This window comes from Schistocerca serialis, chromosome 12 (genome assembly GCF_023864345.2).
Source record: "Schistocerca serialis cubense isolate TAMUIC-IGC-003099 chromosome 12, iqSchSeri2.2, whole genome shotgun sequence".
Classification (NCBI taxonomy): Eukaryota; Metazoa; Arthropoda; class Insecta; order Orthoptera; family Acrididae; genus Schistocerca; species Schistocerca serialis.
Window position 1 is genome coordinate 148,035,390 of NC_064649.1, and position 21,912 is coordinate 148,057,301.

Genomic DNA, 21,912 nt, shown 5'->3' on the forward strand with positions numbered 1-21,912 from the left:
ACAAATTGGTATCATGAAATAGACGAAGACTTAAGGCAGATAGGGATCAACAGGCAAATGATAGGAGACAGGAAATACTTCAGAAACAAAGTTAGGAGTGCAAAATTTATTGTAAAGGAGAGAAAGAAGAAAGGAACGTTATGGACAGAGCGAAGGAAACAGGAGCACAGCCAAAGGATGAAGAGATTTTGGGAAGAGAAAAGGAAGAAAGGAAAGAAGTGAAAATTGTGTCATCATGTGATTTTCGAGTTCAAACACTGTCCATAAGGGCAACAATGAAATGAATGAATGAAATATAAATTAAAGTGGCAAAAGTATACTGTATTCCAGTGCAGGCTATATATGACATGACCATATTATATACCTATTTACCTGAGTTGTGGACATTTTGGACTGGAGAAATGTATGGAAATGCTGCATAGACATTAACTGTTCTTTAATCAGGAAAAAGAGTTTTCTACATCTCCCTCTAGTACCATGGAACTGATTACCTCATGTCTTAACAGACGTCCTATCGTCCTGTTCCTTCTCCTTATCAGTGTTTTCCACATATTCCTTTACTCTCCGATTCTATGCAGAACATACTCATTCCTTACCTTATCAGTCCACAACATTTCTCTGTATCACCACATCTCAAATGCTTCCATTCTCTTCTATTCTGGTATTCTCACAGTCCATGTTTCACTACCATACAAAGCTGTACTCCAGACGTACATTCTCAGAAATTTCTTCCTCAAATTAAGGCTGATATTTGATATTAGTAGACTTCTCTTGGCCAGGAATGCCCTTTTTGCCGTTGCTAGTCTGCTTTTGATGTCCTCCTTGCTCCGTCTGTCGCTCATTATTTTACTGCCTAGGTAGCAGAATTCCTTAACTTCATCTACTTCATTACCGTCGATCCTCATATCAAGTTTCTCGCTGTTCTCATTTCTACTACTTCTCATCACCTTCATCTTTCTTCAGTTTACTCTCAATCCATTCTCTCTACTCAAAGAAGGGTAGCACGTTTTGTATTATCATGAAATATGGAAGACAATGTGACTGAAATGATACAGGGTTTGGGATGGACATCATTAAAAGAAAGGCGACGGAATCTTCTCACAAAATTGCAATCATCAACTTTCTCCTCTGAATGCGAAAATATTTTGTTGACAGAAATGATCACCGCGATAAAATAAGGGAAATCAGAGCTCGTACGGAAAGATATAGATGTTCGTTCTTTCTGCGCGCAATACGAGTTTGCAATAATAGAGAATTGTTAAGGAGGTTCGATGAACCCTCTGCCAGGCGCTTAAATGTGATTTTCAGAGTATCCATGTAGACATAGATATAGATCCACTGAAAATACTATGACAGTTACGCGGGAGTTGAGAAATCTTGGATTTCATAGTCGAGCGGTTGCTCATGAGCTACACATGACACGGGTAAATGCCAAACGACGCCTCGCTTGGTGTAAGCAGCGTAAACATTGGACGATTGAACTGTGGAAAAACATTGTGTGGAGTGACGAATCATGGTACACAATGTGGCGATCCGGTAGCAGGGTGTGGGTGTGGCGAATGCCCGGTGAACGTCATCTGCCAGCGTGTGTAGTGCCAATAGTAAACTTCGGAGGCGGTGATGGTATGGTGTGGCCGTGTTTTTTCATGGAGGGAGCTTGCACCCATTGTTGTTTTGCATGGCACTATCACAGCACAGGCCTACATTGACGTTTTAAGCACCTTCTTGCTTCCCACTGTTGAAGAGCAATTCGGGGATGGCGACTGCATCTTTCGACACGATCGAGCACCTGTTCATAACGCACGGCCTGTGACGGAGTGGCTTCACGACAATAACATCCCTGCAATGGACTGGCCTGTACAGAGTCCTGACCTGAATCCTATAGAACACCTTTGGGATGTTTTGGAACGCCGACTTCGTACCAAGCCTCACCGACTGCAGCACTCCGTGAAGAATGGGAAGCACCCCATTTACCGTATGCCTGAAAGACTGGAAGCTGTCATCAAGGCTAAGGGTGGGCCAACACCGTACTGAATTCCAGCATTGCCGATGGAGGGCGCCACGAACTTTAAAGTCATTTTCAGCCAGGTGTCCGGATACTTTTGATCACAAAGTGTACATCTGTCATAGCGTGGTACCAACTTTCCAGTATCCTTTTCATAGAAGGCAGCCGTCTGCGCTTTGCGTCAGTTATCTACGCTGGTCTGCAGCTCGTTGTGTACCAATATACGGTCCTCAAAACTAGCGATTCATGTGACCAAGGGTCAGTTTAGAAACAGTGTTTTCCAATAGTGAAGCAGTTTAAATCACTTAATAAAAGCACTTCTTCCGGTCCAAATTGCATAGCAATTAGGCTGATGCAGTTGTTCGCCCAGCAAAAAGTCCCAAGCGACTGGAAGAAAATGGAGGTGACTCCAGTATATAAGAAGTGTAAACGACGACCCCCAAAATTGCAGACCAATAAGAGTAACTTCGGTTTAGTAGTGAATCCGTGAACATATTCTCAGTTAGAATAGAATACATTTTTTTGAGACCGAGAAACTTATGTCCACAAAGCAGCGAAACTCAGGTTGGACTTTTGTCACATGATAACCTGCGAACTATAGATGAAGGGTAACAGGCAGATTCGGTATGTTTAGACTTCCGGAAAGTGTTTCACACGACGCCCCATTACAGGCTGTTAACGAAGGTACCAGCATATGGAATAAGTTCCCATATACGTGAGCGGCTAGGATACTTCTTAAATAATAGAACCCAGTTTGTTTAAATAATAGAACCCAGTATGTAGCCATCGATAGCGCGTGTTCACCAGAGACAAGGGTATCGTCAGGACTGCTCCAGGAAAGTGTGATAGGACCACAGTTATACTATATACACATAAATGATTTGGTGGGTAGGGTGAGCAGCAATCTTCGGTTGTTTGCTGATGATGCTGTGGTATACGGTAAGCTGTCGAAGTTGAGTGACTGTAGTGGAATACAAGATGACTTACACCAAATTCATAGTTGCTGTGATGAATAGCAGCTAGCTCTAAATGTAGAAAAATTGAGTTAATGCGGGTGAGTAGGAAAAACAAACCCTGCTTGACACCGTTACGTCATTTAAATATCCGGGCCTAACGTTGCAAGGCGATATGAAATGCAAGGAACATGTGAGGATTGTGGTAGGGAAGGGAAATGCTCGACTTTGGATTATTGGGAGAATTTTAGGAAACTGTGGTTCATCTGTAAAGACCGCATATAAAACGATAGTGTGACCTATTCTTGAATACTGCTCGAGTGTTTGGGATCCGCAACAGGTCGCATTAATGGAAGACATGGAAGCAACTCAGAGGTGGGCAGCTATAATTGTTACTGGTGGTAACTCGCAAGCGTTACATAGACGCTTCGGGAACTCAAATAGGAATCCCTGGAGGGAAGAATATTGAGAACCAGCATTTGAAGTTGACTACAGAACGATTCTGCTGCAACCTACATACATCGCGCGTGAGGACCACGTAGGTAAGATTGAGAAATTAGGGCTCGTACAGAGACACAGAGGCAGTCGTTTTTCCCTCGTTCCATTTGCGAGTGTAACAGGAAAGGAAATTACTCGTAGTTGTACATGGTTCCCTCTGCTAGGCGCCGTAAAGCTGACTGCGGAGTATCGATGCAGCTGCAGTTGTTCGCGTATTTCCATGTCGCTGTTCTAATAGCGCCACGTTTAGAGTGGCTGAATGAACTTTGTAGCTAGTGTAAAGTGAAGTGCCGGCGCTCTTTGCCTCACCTGGAAGATGATGGCGTCCCTCTCGAGCGGTGAGAAGTTCTTGAAGATGGTGTTGACGATCTCGAGGTACTTGTCCCTCTGCAGGAACGTGGCCGCGTCCTTGTCGAAGTAGTCCACGAAGTCGTACAGGATGAAGTACGTGCCTGCACACACACACACACACACCGTCCACAAACTGCTTTTTTTATCTATTTATTTATATCTTTACTCTGAGGTGATTAGCACTTTCAGGCCCTCTCTTCGTTCGGACCAGGGTTTCACACATACAGTACATTATTCTATCGTAGTTACCTAAGAAGTAATAATTTCAATGCGGCAAACAATATCAAGTATAGGGTGTACTCTATTAAGTACAGAGACAATATGAATAAACAATACCAACTATGAACTAAGAGGCCGAGCGGTTCTAGGCGCTACAGTCCGGAACCGCGCGACCACTACGGTCGCAGGTTCGAATCCTGCCTCGGGCATGGATGTGTGTGCTGTCCTTAGGTTAGTTAGGTTTACGTAGTTCTGAGTTCTAGGGGACTGATGACCTCAGACGTTAAGTCCCATAGTGCTGAGAGCCATTTTTTTATGAACTAAGAAAGTTAATACTGGTGGTACTTCTACTACTGCTGTTGCTGCAGCCAGTCATAATAGTAATAATTATAATAATAAAGTATTTTCCAATACTTTACAAAACAGGATATAAAGGTCGTTTTAGGAAAGGTCATGCTCAGAACAAATATTTAATCTAATTCAGTAATTCGCCACAGATTACTTAATTCAAAGGACATTGTAGTTATGTTTACGGATTTCAAAAAGGCTTTTGATTCTGTTGACAGAGCAAATATAGATAAAATAATCCGTGAACACTTACAGACACAGTCCATGAAGTAGCATATAAGGGAGAAATTTCACAGTCTTTCAAAATAAAAACAGGTGTACAACAAGGTGACGGCGTATCCCCAATTCTTCCTAATAGTGTGTTAGAGCAAACAGTGAGAATTTGAAACTAAAAACTCATTGAACTCAACATATCGCCTACGGGGTTAGGAAAGGGGAGCAAAAAGATCGAAATCAACTGTCCTTCGTTTGCAGATGAATTTACTATACTCTCAGAAAATGTGGCATCTGCGATAACATAAATAAATCTCGTGGAAGAAACAGCCAGCAGAATTGACTTCAGAGTTTTTTCTGCAGAAAAAACTAAATTTTTAATAAACATTAAGGATGCTCCGAAAGTCCTGAAAAAGAATAATGGTCAAATAGAGACGGCGAAAAAATTCAAATACCTAGGGGAAATAATCCAAGAAAATTCTTTAGAAAAATTTACAATAGAGGAAAGGCTAACATCAAATAGAATCACCAAACACCTCTAGAATAAAGAATGCCTACCCAAAAAGAAAAGGCATTACAGCACAGTAGTGAAGTCAGAATACCCATATAAAAGTAACACTTGGGATTAAATTACAATTTAGGTAAATTAGAAGCACTAGAAAGGCGAATTATAAGGAAAATATTAGGACTACAAAACAGCGGATGTTACGAAGTAATGCTGAAGTATACCAAAATATAGAAAATACTTTAACCCAGTAAGGAACAGAAGACATTTTTTGGCCATTTATTTCAAATACAAAACAGTGGATTAACTAATAAGATTTTGAAATATTTGTGGGATAAGTATTCCACAACAAGCTGAGTCATCAGAGTGAAAAAGCACTTAGAAACAAGACATAACATATAAAGAACAGAGAAGCCTTTTGGGAAGAAGTATAGAAAATGGAACGATTCCAACGCAGGGTAGCTAATAAGGCTGGTTCAAAATTGTCTGAAGACAGAAGAAGAAACACAGTGAACAGACCAAAGCACACTGGTAGAAAAGAAAAGAACAAAGAATGAAGAACTGAAATGGGAACGTGGTCCTCAGATGGCTTCTTCGCAATAAAAAAATGAAGATAGTGGCAGATGTTATAAGTATTAATAGGTATACAAAATAGTTGTTTTCTGATATCGCGTGTTGTGGAAAAAGGAAGTTTAAGTAGCCTGATCCAGTTAAGAATACTGGCAAATGAGGAAGATATGGCTGGAAAGAAGGACGTACTGGGGCAACGAATTCATAGAGAGACAATGGTAATCATTGTTACTGCTTCAGTAGGTGTGTCACGTCCTGTCTTCCGAAGCTGGAGATGTTCTAGTGTAGTGCGGGAGGTTCGCCCACAGTCGGCTTCCCTCTACTCAGAACGATTTCGAGAAAGTGGTTAAACTATGGAATGGAACAAAATGGATTTTCCTCTGATGGGAATGGGTGTTTCTACCATGTTGTTCAGACAAGAGCGTTAAGATCGAGGACAGATATGGGGGTGATGTTCGTTCTTAAGACAATAGCGAAGACAGAGGCCACGGAAATCTCTGCGCTTGTCTGCAAGCAGCCACGATAACAGTCCATGTTGTTGTTGTGGTCTTCAGTCCTGAGACTGGTTTGATGCAGCTCTCCATACTACTCTATACTGTGCAAGCTTTTTCATCTCCCAGTACCTACTGCAACCTACATCCTTCTGAATCTGCTTAGAGTATTCATCTCTTGGTCTCCCTCTACGATTTTTACCCTCCACGCTGCCCTCCAATACTAAATTGGTGATCCCTTGATGCCTCAGAACATGTCCTACCAACCGATCCCTTCTTCTGGTCAAGTTGTGCCACAAACTTCTCTTCTCCCCAATCCTATTCAATACTTCCTCATTAGTTATGTGATCTACCCATCTAATCTTCAGCATTCTTCTGTAGCACCACATTTCGAAAGCTTCTATTCTCTTCTTGTCCAAACTATTTATCGTCCACGCTTCACTTCCATACATGGCAACACTCCACACAAATACTTTCAGAAACGACCTCCTGACACTTAAATCTATATTCGATGTTAACAAATTTCTCTTCTTCAGAAACGCTTTCCTTGCCATTGCCAGCCTACATTTTATATCCTCTCTACTTCGACCATGATCAGTTATTTTGCTCCCCAAATAGCAAAACTCCTTTACTACTTTCAGTGCCTCATTTCCTAATCTAATTCCCTCAGCATCACCCGACTTAATTAGACTACATTCCATTATCCTTGTTTTGCTTTTGTTGATGTTCATCTTATATCCTCCTTTCAAGACACTGTCCATTCCATTCAACTGCTCTTCCAAGTCCTTTGCTGTCTCTGACAGAATTACAATGTCATCGGCGAACCTCAAAGTTTTTATTTCTTCTCCATGAATTTTAATACCTACTCCGAATTTTTCTTTTGTTTCCTTTACTGCTTTCTCAATATACAGATTGAACAACATCGGGGAGAGGCTACAACCCTGTCTTACTCCCTTCCCAACCACTGCTTCCCTTTCATGTCCCTCGACTCTTATAACTGCCATCTGGTTTCTGTACAAATTGTAAATAGCCTTTCGCTCCCTGTATTTTACCCCTGCCACCTTTAGAATTTGAAAGAGAGTATTCCAGTCAACATTGTCAACAGCTTTTACTAAGTCTACAAATGCTAGAAACGTAGGTTTGCCTTTCCTTAATCTTTCTTCTAAGATAGGTCGTAAGGTCAGTATTGCCTCAGTGTTCCAGTGTTTCTACGGAATCCATATGATGATGAAAAGTGATCAGAGAGTTGAAGATCACAGATATAATGCGCGCAGGCATTCATAACCAGTTACATTCGCCGTAAGCTTTTCTGAGAAAGACCTTACATCGCTGTAACCACTACCTGGACGTATACAAGTTTGTTTTCCTGGTGAATGGCGATGAGCTTTTCATATTTTTGTAGGTGATGCCTTTTTCTACATTGCAATTGCGTACTCAGTCCAATTTAGATTTTCATCTGTTGTTAACTCCTAGACTGTTTGCCGAGGAGAGAAGTTGATTATTTGTACCCTTTAGAGTTAAAGGTGGTAGCTATTCCCTGTATTTCTGGTTAATGATGCTAGACTGACCAAACAATATCGCTTCCGCTTTGGATGACCTGAGCTTGAACTCTATATTCTGCGCCCATTTTGATGGTACATACAGGTCGGTATTGAGGTTTTCGATATTATTAGATTTAAGATTTTGGACTTTTTTTATTTTCTTAATAGTTTTCGGGACGTGCCCATGAAATCATCTCAACAGCGATAAGTCAACTTTGACGCCTAAGGGCAACACACAGTGCCCATTAAACGAGCGGAGAAAATTTGCGACCCGTCGGGGAATCGAATCTGGACCCCTTGTCCGCAGCTCGTGGTCTAGTGGCTAGCGTTGCTATCTCTGGATCACGGGGTCCTGGGGTCGATTCCCGGCCGCGTTGGGTATTTCTCTGCCCAGGAATTGGGTGTTTGTGTTGTCTCATCATCACATCACCATTCATGAAAGTGGTAAGGTTGGACTGTGTACAGATTGTGTATGGGCACTGATGACCGCTTAGTCGAACTCCCCACAAAACAAACATCATCATCATCATCATCAGAAGCCCTTCGGCTAGCAGTACGCCGCGCTGACCGCACTGCTGCTAAGAGACGGCCGGTGCAACGCATGCAACGCATCTGGGGAGAGTGCGTAAACAGTGTGCGGACATCTGCCACGCCGGACATTTGCCACGCCGGACATTTGCCACGATTTTACCTGCTCCGAAGGGTTGGGTCCCTCCTCTCCCCCCTCCCCTCCCCCCGCCCCCACTCCCCATCGCTTACTGAGCCTTTGCGCTGGTTTACTTAACGTAGAACCAGAATCTCTTTGGCTTTTCCGCCACATTTCTAGAGAGAGTTTCGCTGTGGAAACTATTAAATGCATCTCGCATCGAAATCCGCAACAAATTTCGAGGCTCAGTAAAACTTCGCCAATCTTGAAGATTTTGTGTTCGCCTAAATTGTACGTGCCTTTTTCGGTGCTCCTGGAGCAGCTTTGTGTCGTGTTTTGTGTAACACGGGGGATCAGTTCCGTCTCTTATTAATTTATTTGGTATGAATCTCTCGAGTCCTGTTGATACTACTTCTTTGAACTGAAGCCACATATGGTCTTCAAGTACATACACTCCTGGAAATTGAAATAAGAACACCGTGAATTCATTGTCCCAGGAAGGGGAAACTTTATTGACACATTCCAGGGGTCAGATACATCACATGATCACACTGACAGAACCACAGGCACATAGACACAGGCAACAGAGCATGCACAATGTCGGCACTAGTACAGTGTATATCCACCTTTCGCGGCAATGCAGGCTGCTATTCTCCCATGGAGACGATCGTAGAGATGCTGGATGTAGTCCTGTGGAACGGCTTGCCATGCCATTTCCACCTGGCGCCTCAGTTGGACCAGCGTCCGTGCTGGACGTGCAGACCGCGTGAGACGACGCTTCATCCAGTCCCAAACATGCTCAATGGGGGACAGGTCCGGAGATCTTGCTGGCCAGGGTAGTTGACTTACACCTTCTAGAGCACGTTGGGTGGCACGGGATACATGCGGACGTGCATTGTCCTGTTGGAACAGCAAGTTCCCTTGCCGGTCTAGGAATGGTAGAACGATGGGTTCGATGACGGTTTGGATGTACCGTGCACTATTCAGTGTCCCCTCGACGATCACCAGTGTAGGAGATTGCTTCCCACACCATGATGCCGGGTGTTGGCCCTGTGTGCCTCGGTCGTATGCAGTCCTGATTGTGGCGCTCACCTGCACGGCGCCAAACACGCATACGACCATCATTGGCACCAAGGCAGAAGCGACTCTCATCGCTGAAGACGACACGTCTCCATCCGTCCCTCCATTCACGCCTGTCGCGACACCACTGGAGGCGGGCTGCACGATGTTGGGGCGTGAGCGGAAGACGGCCTAACGGTGTGCGGGACCGTAGCCCAGCTTCATGGAGACGGTTGCGAATGGTCCTCGCCGATACCCCAGGAGCAACAGTGTCCCTAATTTGCTGGGAAGTGGCGGTGCGGTCCCCTACGGCACTGCGTAGGATCCTACGGTCTTGGCGTGCATCCGTGCGTCGCTGCGGCCCGGTCCCAGGTCGACGGGCACGTGCACCTTCCGCCGACCACTGGCGACAACATCGATGTACTGTGGAGACCTCACGCCCCACGTGTTGAGCAATTCGGCGGAACGTCCACCCGGCCTCCCGCATACCCACTATACGCCCTCGCTCAAAGTCCGTCAACTGCACATACGGTTCACGTCCACGCTGTCGCGGCATGCTACCAGTGTTAAAGACTGCGATGGAGCTCCGTATGCCACGGCAAACTGGCTGACACTGACGGCGGCGGTGCACAAATGCTGCGCAGCTAGCGCCATTCGACGGCCAACACCGCGGTTCCTGGTGTGTCCGCTGTGCCGTGCATGTGATCATTGCTTGTACAGCCCTCTCGCAGCGTCCGGAGCAACTATGGTGGGTCTGACACACCGGTCTCAATGTGTTCTTTTTTCCATTTCCAGGAGTGTAGTTTGGAAGTATTGGAGACTGTCTCTTAGAAAGACATCAAACGAATTTTTAGCTGCTTTTATAAATAGATATATTTCGCGTTTAGTTTTGGTGAATTTCTTTGTTACGGAATTGAGCCTCGCTACGACTGCGTGTTCACTAATCCCTGTATCTGTCGTGATGCTCAGGATTATTTGTGGCTAAGAGGTCAAATGTGTTTTCGTAACAATTTACAATTTGAATAGCCTCGTGAACTAATTGTTCAAAATAATTAGAAAAACATTTAGAACAATTACGGAAGTTGTTTCCTATCTACAATAGGGTATGAAAATGTATTTGTGTCACTGCCAACTATAATTGTATGAGTAGGGTACCTATTTGTGATGAGACTCAAGTTTTCTTTGAACTGTTCAACAACTGTTTCATCTGAGACCGGGAGTCGGTAAAAGGAGCCAGTTATTAATTTATCCCGGTCGTGTAATAGAACCTCTGCCCATACTAAGTCACGGGAAATATCTGCTTCAATGTCGCTTGTGAGCTGGAACCCAAATTACATTATTTTTCCTTAAGTTGTTTTTCTTGGTTCTGTTGTAGTGCAGATCATTACAATTACGGCTTTTCCCTCCAAAACTGCCGGTCGGTGTGGCCGTGCGGTTTTAGGCGCTTCAGGCCGGAACCGCGTGACCGCTACGGTCGCAGGTTCGAATCCTGCCTCGGGCATGGGTTTGTGTGATGTCCTTAGGTTAGTTAGGTTTAAGTAGTTCTAAGTTCTAGGCGACTGATGACCACAGATGTTAAGTCCCATAGTGGTCAGAGACATTTGAACCTCCAAAACATAGGAGGCTTTCTCTGTGACCCTGTAAACACCAGAGCTAAACAATGTAGAACAACAACGTACGTTACAAGCATAGCATTCTGTATTACTTCATTTCCTTATTTCTAACATTTTAAAATTGTACGTCAACTTTAGATGACATGTCAATCACAGATGTTCTTATCTCTATTTAGCGAACGTATTTTCAGTCATGTGTTGAACATTGTCCCGCTACACTTTATTAACTAATGTTTCGCCGCAAGGGATATCGCATTTTAGAGAGTAAATTAATATGGAATATGAAACTTCCTGGCAGATTAAAACTGTGTGCCCGACCGAGACTCGAACTCGGGACCTTTCCCTTTCGCGGGCAAGTGCTCTACCATCTGAGCTACCGAAGCACGACTCACGCCCGGTACTCACAGCTTTACTTCTGCCAGTATCTCGTCTCCTACCTTCCAAACTTTCCAGAAGCTCTCCTGCGAACCTAGCAGAACTAGCACTCCAGAAAGAAAGGATATAGCGGAGACATGGCTTAGCCACAGCCTGTTTCCGCTGCAGAGTGAAAATCTCATTCTGAATATGGAATATGTCGTTCTTCTTTTCGAACATTCACATACCCATTTCTTCTTTCCTTATTGTCTTCTGGGCATGCAGTTGTAGTAATTAAAGTAGGCACAAATGCAGTGATCAAAAAGAAATGATTAGCGTACATTCGCATTCTCTTTACATCGTTCCTTTCTTGTTGCTCCCCTGCCGATGGACTGTTTCTATCGCAATCAGTAAGCGTGAAAGGAAGCTACCGTACAGACAGAGGGCTCTATATTTATACTTGGCAGAACTAATTACATACTGACATAATCGTCGGTATTGCTTTCGTTTCCCAAAAGTTATAAATATTTCGATTTCGGAAAAGAAGCTCTGTATTTGGCCAAGATGTCGAAGAAGAAGGTCTCTTACGTAGTGGTTGTAGCGAGTAAGATGTGGAGAGGGCGGTTTGAAAGCGGACAGAAGAAGTACGAGGAGGGGCGTCCCTTACTTGACGGATCGCTACCTGGCGAAGGGGCAAGTGTGGCAAATGTCCAGGAATCGGTAGCGCTAGGATTTCACCCGGAACAAGCCCGGCCGTCTCTCCCCCCGGTTTTCCCGGTCTCTGTTCGGCGCCTGGCCGTCGTTTCAGTTGACCCACGTGGTTTACCGCGTTCGGCTGCACTTGGAGTGAAAGTTAAATTAATATCTTGCTAGGTCTTAAATTTTGCCAGATAGTTACAAAACACGTTACAAAAAACGTGGACAATTGTCCTCAGCTGTGCCAGATACTTCCACAGCAAACATAAGGGAAAACAATTTAGCACTGAATTCTTTAAAAACGAGAACTCTGTATTCAGATGAATAGCCTATGAAAAAACATTCTTCTGTGTGAGAAAAAGTTCCCAAAGCTGCAACAGGATAAACCTACCCTCAAAGAATAATTTTCTTGGAGAAAGAGGAACTTCGGTATAATTGACACTTACGTTTCAGAACTCAGACAGTACTTGTTAAAACAAGCACCAATGTTCACTACCAGATGGCATGAAAATTACTTTGTTCATGCTAGGTCGATCCAAGCTGTTCTTGCGTGTTATTCACAGAATAGTTTTGCTGAAAAGTTTTAGGGGAGGGGGAAGAAGAACTAGCACAGCATGAAGGACGTTTTACAGCCGTGAAACACTGCAGTATTTATTTGCTCCATAACTGCTCTGTGACAAACATACACATAATCATTATTATTTTTTAAAAATGATTTGAATGACATTTACGAAATTAATAAATCTTGTGGTTAAAAACAGACAGGACAAAGAATAACGACAGATTATTTTCCTGAGACGTTTGCAACAGCATGTAGGACACTTATCACAATGCGGGTATGGCATCGGAATAATTTACAAGTTAAAATTCACCCATTACCCATGCAAATACTAACGAAATATGGCATAGAAGCAAATATCTTACTGCTTTCATTAGGCATTTTTACTTTATGGCATTCTTATATTCTTTAATTTTCGTGACCTACTATGAGGGCCTACATAAACAAACGACTTTCACTTATTTCTATATAACGTTGATTTTACACAACAGAGTTAGTCGACTGCGTCCGTGGCTTTACTACAGACATGACAGATTCAAGACCATTGTTTTCCCACTGTATGTTTGCTCTGCTGTTTCCCTCAAATAAAGGTATTATAATAAGTGAATAAGTTAATGAAAATTTTAAATTTCTTATCATTACTGAATCTCATCTCAGTGTAACGTGTTGGATTGTGACGATAAGAACTTTGATGTAGCTTCTAGTTTGTGGAACTAGCGGCTGTTTAGGGGAGGGGCTTACACTACGAATAGGCGAGGAGGGGGGGGGGGGGGTTGAATGGGCGGGACTTGAGCCGGGTGAAATCCTAGCGCTAAGGGCACGTGCGGCAAATGTCCGGCGTGGCAAATGTCCGGCATTCGCGTAAACGCGCTGTTTGGACAGGTGCGGGGACAAGTGGGTCAGAGCCGGCTCCCGGACTCTGGACTGCCCCAAGGCCGCCCAGTTGAGGTCACTCGCACGTGACGCCCGCCCCCACCCCGGTCGACTGACTATATTTGTGGCCGATATCGACCTGCAATCGACACGGGTGAGTGGCGCCCGGAATTCCGGATGAGCCGCCGGCCGATGGCGCTTTACCGCCAACTGGGTCACCCACTCGCAAGGTTCCTCTCCCACCGCCCGCCACAAAGCCAACTGACACGGGCGTACGTCAGCTGATCAAAAGTATCCGGACACGCTCGTGTAACGAGGAACTGACCAGTAGACTTCACGAGAGGCCGACCCACCGATATTAAAAGAGTCCGTGTTTCCAGTAGATAAGCGGTGACAGCAGGAGAGGTCACGGCCTTCGAATGTAGACGTGGCAAATCCATGAGGGACGCTTCAACCCTTCTAAAGATGCCCAAGTCGACTGTTGTCATTGTGGAGATGCGAAAGAACAACCAGGCATTAACCAAGAGCAGGCACACCTCATTTACTACCGGACAGGGACCGTGGAAAACTGTGTGGGATGTTTTTTTTTATTATTATTTCGTTTGGCATCAAGGATACATTACTTGAATTGAACAGCAATGAAGTTACTGGTAACACAATATGCATATACTACAAATAAAATAGATTACATTCATTCATGGTAATAAAAGTCTTAGATTAGATCGATGGTAATGTGTGTAATATACAGGTTGTAAATGTTAAGTTGACAAACCAGAATAACTCGAAAAATAAGCTTCACACGAAAGAATCCATAGTTGATTATTTTCGAGGGGGACATCTGCTGATGCTAAAATTAGCCCGCCACCGCAGCCCCTTGGAGTGTGGGGCGGGAGGCAACTTTAAAATTTCAAATGGGAACCCCCATTTTCTATTGCAGAATCAGATTCTACATAAAATACTACATACATTTTGCCTTAAACATTTGTTTTGATTCTTGGTAGTTGGCACTGTAATTCAAGAAAATCCATGTTGTCATTTTTGCGTGGAAAATGGTTACGGATACATACGTAAAAAAGACTTACTTACTTCGTAAATTTTGATTCGCTAAAACTGAAACTCTCCCTCTCTCCCGATAGGTTGGGGTTTGAGAGAAGTGTTTTTTATTTATCCACCACTTAAGACTACTTGAAGCTAATAGCACACCAGTCAAGAGGGAGTTACAATTAGATTTTATACTGTGCAGTCTCATTAATGTAACCACCTGTCAAAAGCCTGAATATGGCCCCCGACGATAGATGCACACCTGTGTTGATGCACTGTGCCTTCCACACTGACGAGATCGCCCGGGGAATGCCACGAACATTCCACAAACTATAACGTCCCCTCCTCCGACTTCCGACGGTTGCTGCAGGCTCTTTGCTTCCGGTCGTTTCGCTTCCGATGTAGCATAAAATGTGATTCACCTGAAAAGGCCACCAGAAGCCACAAATGGACGTCCAATTGCAGGACTGGCGTGCGAAGTCTAGCCTTCGTCGCCAATGAATACCAGTCAGCACGGGTGCATGAACCAGGCGGCTGCTCCGGAGGCCCCTAAGCAGCAACGCTCTTGAGGTGAGACTGTTTATAGCCCCTCTGTTCATCTGGGCAGTATGTTGTTCAACAGTTGCACGCCTGTTCGCCCGTCGTTTGATGCCTGTGTTGTATGGCCAGTGGTGCACCATAGTTGCTTCGGTGCCGGTTTTGGATAGCGCCATTTACCCAGGCACGGTATACTTTAACCACTGCCGCATGCGAACAGTTTACAAAGTTAGCCGACTGGTCCGAAAGCTAATCATCACGCCCTTTTGCACGTCTTATAAATTGCTCCGTTTCCGCATTACGACAACGTATGTACTGTTTTGCACGTTTCCGTGTTTAATAAATATTGTCAGACACAGTACACGCCAGAGAAGCTTGCTCTTGTAGAAAACGAACCAGACACTGCTAACACTGCTATTTACACACGTCAAAAAAAAGTTTGCATCAACTCTGCTCCACGAGTTCCCGAACCTGTACAGAAAATTGCAATAGTTACAGTCTGGAACCGCGCGACCGCAGGTTCGAATCCTGCCTCGGGCATGGATGTGTGTGATGTCGTTAGGTTAGTTAGGCTGAAGTAGTTCTAAGTTCTCAGTCCTCAGAGCCTTTTGAACCAAAATTGGAATAGAGATGAACATAAACATCATTTCCGCCATTTTTTATTGCTCATGAAATCCAAACATTGCGTGTTGTGTCACCACACAGCCAGACCTTCAGAGGTGGTGGTCCAGACTGCTGTACACAGCAGTATCTCTAATACGTAGCAGCACGTAGTCTTGCATTGATGATGCCTGTATTCGTCGTGGCATACTATCCACAAGTTCATCAAGGCACCGGTGATCCAGATTGTCCCACTCCTCAATGGCGATTCGTTGCAGATCCCCCAGAGTGGTTGGTGGATCACGTCGCCCATAAACAGCCCTTCTCAACCTATCTCAGGCATGTCCGATAGCGTTTATGTCTGAAGAACATGCTGGGCACTGTAGTCGAGCTATGTCGCTATCCCGAAGAAAGTCATTCACAAGATGTACACTAAGGAGGTGCGAATTGTCGTCCATGAAGACCAATGCCTCGCCAATATGCTGCCAATATGATTACACTATCGGTCGGAGGATGGCATTCACGTATCGTACAGCCGTTACGGCGCCTTTCATTGATCACCAGCGGCGTACGTCTGCCGCCCATAATGCCACCCCAAAACAGCAGAGAACCTCCACCTTACTGCACTCGCAGGACAGGCGTTCAGCCTGACCGAGTTGCCTCCAAACACGTATCGAACGATTGTCTGGTTGAAGATGCCAATCCTGAGCGGTCCATTCGACATGTTGCTGGGTCCATCTGTACCTCGCTGCACGGTGTCGTGGTTGGAAAGATGGACCTCGTCATGGACGTCCGGAATGAAGTCGCGCATCGTGCAGCCTATTGCACACAGTTTGAGTCTGTAACACGACGTCCCGTGGCTGCTCGAAAATCATTATTCAACATGGTGGCGTTGCTGTCAGGCTTCCTCCGAGCCATAATCCGTAGGTAGCGGTCATCCACTGCAGCAGTAGCCCTTGGGCGGCCTGAGAGAGGCATGTCATCGACAGTTCCTGCCTCTCTGTATCTCCTCCATGTCCGAACAACATCGCTTTGGTTCACTCCGAGACGCCTCGAAACTTCCCTTGTTGAGAGCCCTTCATGGCGCAAAGCAACAATACGGACGCGATCGAACCGCGGTATTGACCGTCTAGGCATGAATGAACAACAGACAACACGAGCCGTGTACCTCCTTCCTGGTGGAATGACTGGAACTGAACGGCTGTCGGACCCCGTCCGTCTAAAAGGCTTTGCTCATGCATGGTTGTTTACATCTTTGGGTGGGTTTAGTGACATCTCTGAACAGTCAAAGGGCCTCTGTCTGTATAAAATATCCACAGTCCAGGTCTATCTTGAGAATTTCTGGGAACTGGAGTGGTGCAAAACTTTTCATTTACGAGAACGGAACCGTTACGAGATTCGAAGCAACAACTTCATCCACATACAACTGTTCACGGTTACATTAATTTTGTTGTTATTTACACCTACATCAACATATCTACAGCAATACTACACAAGCCACCTGCAGATGTTGTCGATTATTTTCTAAACGTTATGGCGAATGTTCCTTGATGTGACAGTGCCGTCGATATTCCTGTGTCATTATGAAAGCACTAAATACTAAAAAATATATAAAACATATTTTCCGCATGTGGGGTTCTTAGATCTCCATCGGGCGCCCCTTCATGTCACGCACATGGGAAAGGACACCCATGTATGGGTGCTAATGAGGAATTGAAACAACCAAGCGTGGACAAAATGTTAGCACGGGCCTAAACTCAGTACTGTGTGTCTCGGCATCCAGCGGATCTAAGTCAGCTTCTGTTCAGTGCACTGGCGGAGCTGCTACAAATATGCCTTGATCTCAACAACCAAGGCTTTAACATAGGTGATTCCAACAGAGATCACCACAACCAGCTTCAACTTGAAAATAATCATGACGAAACAACACGACAGAGGATGCAGTCCTATTGGAAACGACCTTATTCAAAAATCTTAAATTTTCAGGAAGTAATGAAAACATTGTGCGGGTGAGTATGTGGAACGTAACAGGATGGAGTTTCCAATGTTTAAAGAATAGTATGAAACAGATATTTTGTCATTACTGGAGTTTATAAATTTTTGCAATCTCTTTGAAAACAATAAGTCAAAAATCTTAGAATAAGGTCCTTTTCTTGAGGATGTAATTCACTTGCATAATCATATCTATCAGCAGGAGAAACGCTATGTACAGTCTATCTCGTCGAATCGTCACAGAATTACGTATATTCTTGCGGAATGTAATCAAGTAAATGTTACACGTCTTGCATCTTGTTCCTGTTAATAGACACTGGTCTAGCCTTTTCAAAATTAAAAACAATACACACTTCTGGGAATATAAGATTCTTCGTATTTTCACTACGCTCCAACTAAATACTTGACGCCATTTTACATATCCCAACACTGTTAAAAAATAACAACAGTTGAACTACGAAAAGGCCGGCCGAAGTGGCCGTGCGGTTAAAGGCGCTGCAGTCTGGAACCGCAAGACCGCTACGGTCGCAGGTTCGAATCCTGCCTCGGGCATGGATGTGTGTGATGTCCTTAGGTTAGTTAGGTTTAACTAGTTCTAAGTTCTAGGGGACTAATGACCTCAGCAGTTGAGTCCCATAGTGCTCAGAGCCATTTGAACCATTTTTGAACTACGAAAAGTGAAACGTAAAGTATAGTGCATTGTGTTCGATAGGTGGTATGCGAAGATGATGAATACTGAAAAGGCATTATTTCATGAGTGAAGCCCTTTTTCAAAAATGACGTCGCTGTAGCAAAGTTGCAAAACCACTTTCACAACGTGCGGAATAAACCCCTTTTCATCCAGAAAGATGGATCTATCTATGTATATACCATATGGTACGTTCTTAAATCATTTAGTCAAAATTTGGAATAAGGCCCTTTCAGAAATGATTATATCAAATATCCACTACCCCAAGCCCCAGTGAATACCTTGGACTCGTCCGGTCGTCGGATTTTGGGGGGTGGGGGGGGGGGGGGGGGTACCAGGAACATCATGGAAAGGGGAAGCGTCGGAGCTTCTCGAAAGGTCTTCGCAAACACTATGCAGGTACTTTCAACACAAATACGGTGGCCCAGATCGGCGAACTTAAACAGCTACGAATGTCCTAGAAAATTTTCAAACTGAAACCCTCGCATTACAAGCAGCGCAGTTTGACGCACGAAAACAACTTCAACACAGAAAATTGCCATCGGAAGCGGAGCACCAACAATGCTTGGCACAGGATTCGTAGTACGCAAATCAGTCACAGACAGCATCGTTCATTTCGATTCCTCACAATAACCTCACAATAATCTTTAAGTCTGGAAACAAGAGATACACTCTCATCAACGCACGTGCGCCGACAAACGATCACAACAGGAAGGCCAGCCGCGGTGGCCGAGCGGTTCTAGGCGCTACAGCCTGGAACAGCGCGACCGCTACAATCGCAGATTTGAATCATGCCGCGGGCATGGATGTGTGTGATGTCCTTAGGCTAGTTAGGTTTAAGTAGTTCTAAGTTCTAGGGTACTTATGACCTCAGAAGTTAAGTCCCATAGTGCTCAGAGCCATTTTGAACAACAGAAAGAAACAGCAAAAAGTCTAAGAGTTTTGGGAAGACATAGAAGGATTAACAAACAAAATACTACAGAGACATGTTGAGTGGCGTACATATGGTATAATGTGTCAAAAAGTTACATTTTCCGATTATTACCTCTTAATAATATTTGATCTCTCCTGAATAATTTGATGCATCATTTGTAGATTAATTCCATTTGCAAGTGTACTTTTTATCATTTCAAAGTTAATACGAGGGTTATTTTTTAAGTAATGGTCGTTTTTATTTTTCAAAAAAGATACAAATACTTTAGTAAAAAACTTTTATTTTCTGATTCTACACACTTTTACCTATTTTTCTACCTAGTTGCCTTGTTTATTTAAGCACTTGTCATACCGTACAACTAAGTTTTTAGTTCCCTCTTCAAAGAATTCGGCCGCCTGCTCCGACAGCCAAGAGTTCAGGCCCGCTTTCACTTCATCGTCGTGATTGAAGAGCTGCCCGCCAAGGTGGTGTTTCAGGTACCGGAAAAGGTGAAAATCGCTAGGAGCAAGGTCGGGGCTGTATGGTGCACGGTCCAAAACTTCCCAGCTAAAAGAATCAGTCAAATCCCGAGTCTTTTGAGAGGTGTGAGGCCTAGCGTTATCGTGCAGGAGCAAAACTCCTTTTGTCAACATGTCGCGCTTTTGTTTTGAATTGCTCTGCGGAGCTTTTTTAGAGTTACACAGTAGGCATCTGAGTTGATTGTCGTTCCTCGTGGCATAAAGTCCACTAGCAAAACACCACGCCGGTCCCAGAACACAGTTGCCATAATCTTGCGCTTTGACAGCGTCTGTTTGGCTTTGACCTTGACGGGTGAGGTTGTGTGTCGCCATTCCATCGATTGTCGCTTGCTTTCGGGAGCGATATAGGACACCCATGTTTCATCTCCAGTGACAATTTGACTCAACATGTCATCCCCTTCTTCCTCGTAACGAATCAAAAAGTCCAATGAAGTGGCAAATCTCTTCCCTTTGTGGTCCTCTGTGAGGAGTCTGGGTACCCACCGAGAACACAGTTTCTTAAAGCTTAGGTTTTCAGACACAATTTTGTACAAAACCGATCTTGAAACTTGTGGAAATTCCAAAGAAAGAGTGGAAATTGTGAATCTTCTGTCCTCACGAATCTTTGTTTCGACTGCAGCCACCAAATCATCAGTGATCACAGAGGGCCAGCCTGAGCGTTCTTCGTCATGGACATTTTGACGGCCATTTTTAAACTCTCTAACCCATTGACGCACTTTACCTTCACTCATTGCATTCGAGCCATAAACTTCTGTTAACTGACGATGAATTTCTGCAGCTGATAGGCTTCTCGCGGTCAAAAAACGTATCACTGACCGTATCTCACACGCGGCGGGCGATTCAATAATCGTAAACGTTATAAAGTAGCACAGCGATGCGTACACGTCAGCTACAGAGCTGCAGCTTGCATCAGTGTGAACGGGAAGGATGCCGGCAAGTGGCGCGGTGGCTTGTTGCGGCGTCCAAGCCAACTACGGGACTATACGCGCGAACGGCCCTTACTTAAAAAACAACCCTCGTAGTGCAAGTATAAAAAAATCCGGTCTTTCTGCATCGACTTGCTATCTCTGGCACTACTCAATCTACAAGCCTGTAGGTTTCAGCTATTTATTCCTTGAATTCATGTTAAGAGGTTGGATACACTTTGTAAACAGAAATTGCAGTACTGCACATGCATCTTGTGGATTTACTATGTGGGTGTAATGTTTTATAGGTGTTGAACTGTAAACATAGTGGTTTGGTGTACTATTACACGTTCTCATATCTCTTTTCAACGAGACGATAAGAAAGAGTTTTTTTAAGGAGCGACGTTTCCACGGAAATCAGCATACGACTGGATCTGAATCCAGTGCTGATCCTGAAATAGATCTTTCACAGACACACGAAAAGGACACGCCTACTAGTGCTTTTAGGAGGAAACTTGGAAACCATGAGAATTTATTTATTCACAAATGAGATCATGTAAATAGTTTAGGTTATGTTTCATTAGATTTGATCGTGTTAGGGTACGTTTTACAAGATGCTCTATCGTGTAAGGTCTGTGGTGGGCAAATTAGCATCTTTGAGGACACATCTGCAAGGACTGGACTAACTAACAAACTTGTTGGTTCAAATGGCTCTGAGCGCTATGGGACTTAACTTCTGAAGTCATCAGTCCCCTAGAACTTATAACTACTGAAACCTAACTAACCTAAGGACATCACACACATCTATGGCCGAGGCCGGATTCGAACCTGCGACCGCAGCGGCCGCGCGGCTCCAGACTGTAGCGCCTACAACCGCTCGGCCACACCGGCCGGCAACAAACTTGTTGTTCAATGCAAACTATGCAGGCTCTCTACGTCATTTAGGGTTTCTCAAAAGTGTGAAAGCAATTTTAGATTCTTGTATGGAATGAGATGCATAGGTGAAGGATTGACTGCAGCCCAAGTATTATGTGCGACGCTGAACTTGCCAAACCCACCAACCAGATCAAGTAAGTACACAGAAGTAACTGGTGAATGTGCCAAATCCGTTGCTGTTGCTTCTATGAAAGCCGCTGCTAAAGAAGCAGTAGAATTAAATGACACGACGGACTTGTCTGTGGCAGTTGATGGTACATGCCAGAA

The 21,912-nt window shown here is 44.3% G+C and overlaps 1 protein-coding gene across 1 annotated transcript in view; it reads right to left on the reverse strand.

The window, feature by feature from the left end:
• Positions 1–21,912, reverse strand: part of LOC126428011 (acetylcholinesterase-like) — a 780,456-nt gene that overhangs the window by 324,148 nt on the left and 434,396 nt on the right. Inside the window, exon 6 of the mRNA XM_050089893.1 lies at positions 3,766–3,908. Within this exon, the coding sequence (XP_049945850.1) occupies positions 3,766–3,908 (143 nt within the window). The remainder of the gene's footprint in view (positions 1–3,765; positions 3,909–21,912) is intronic.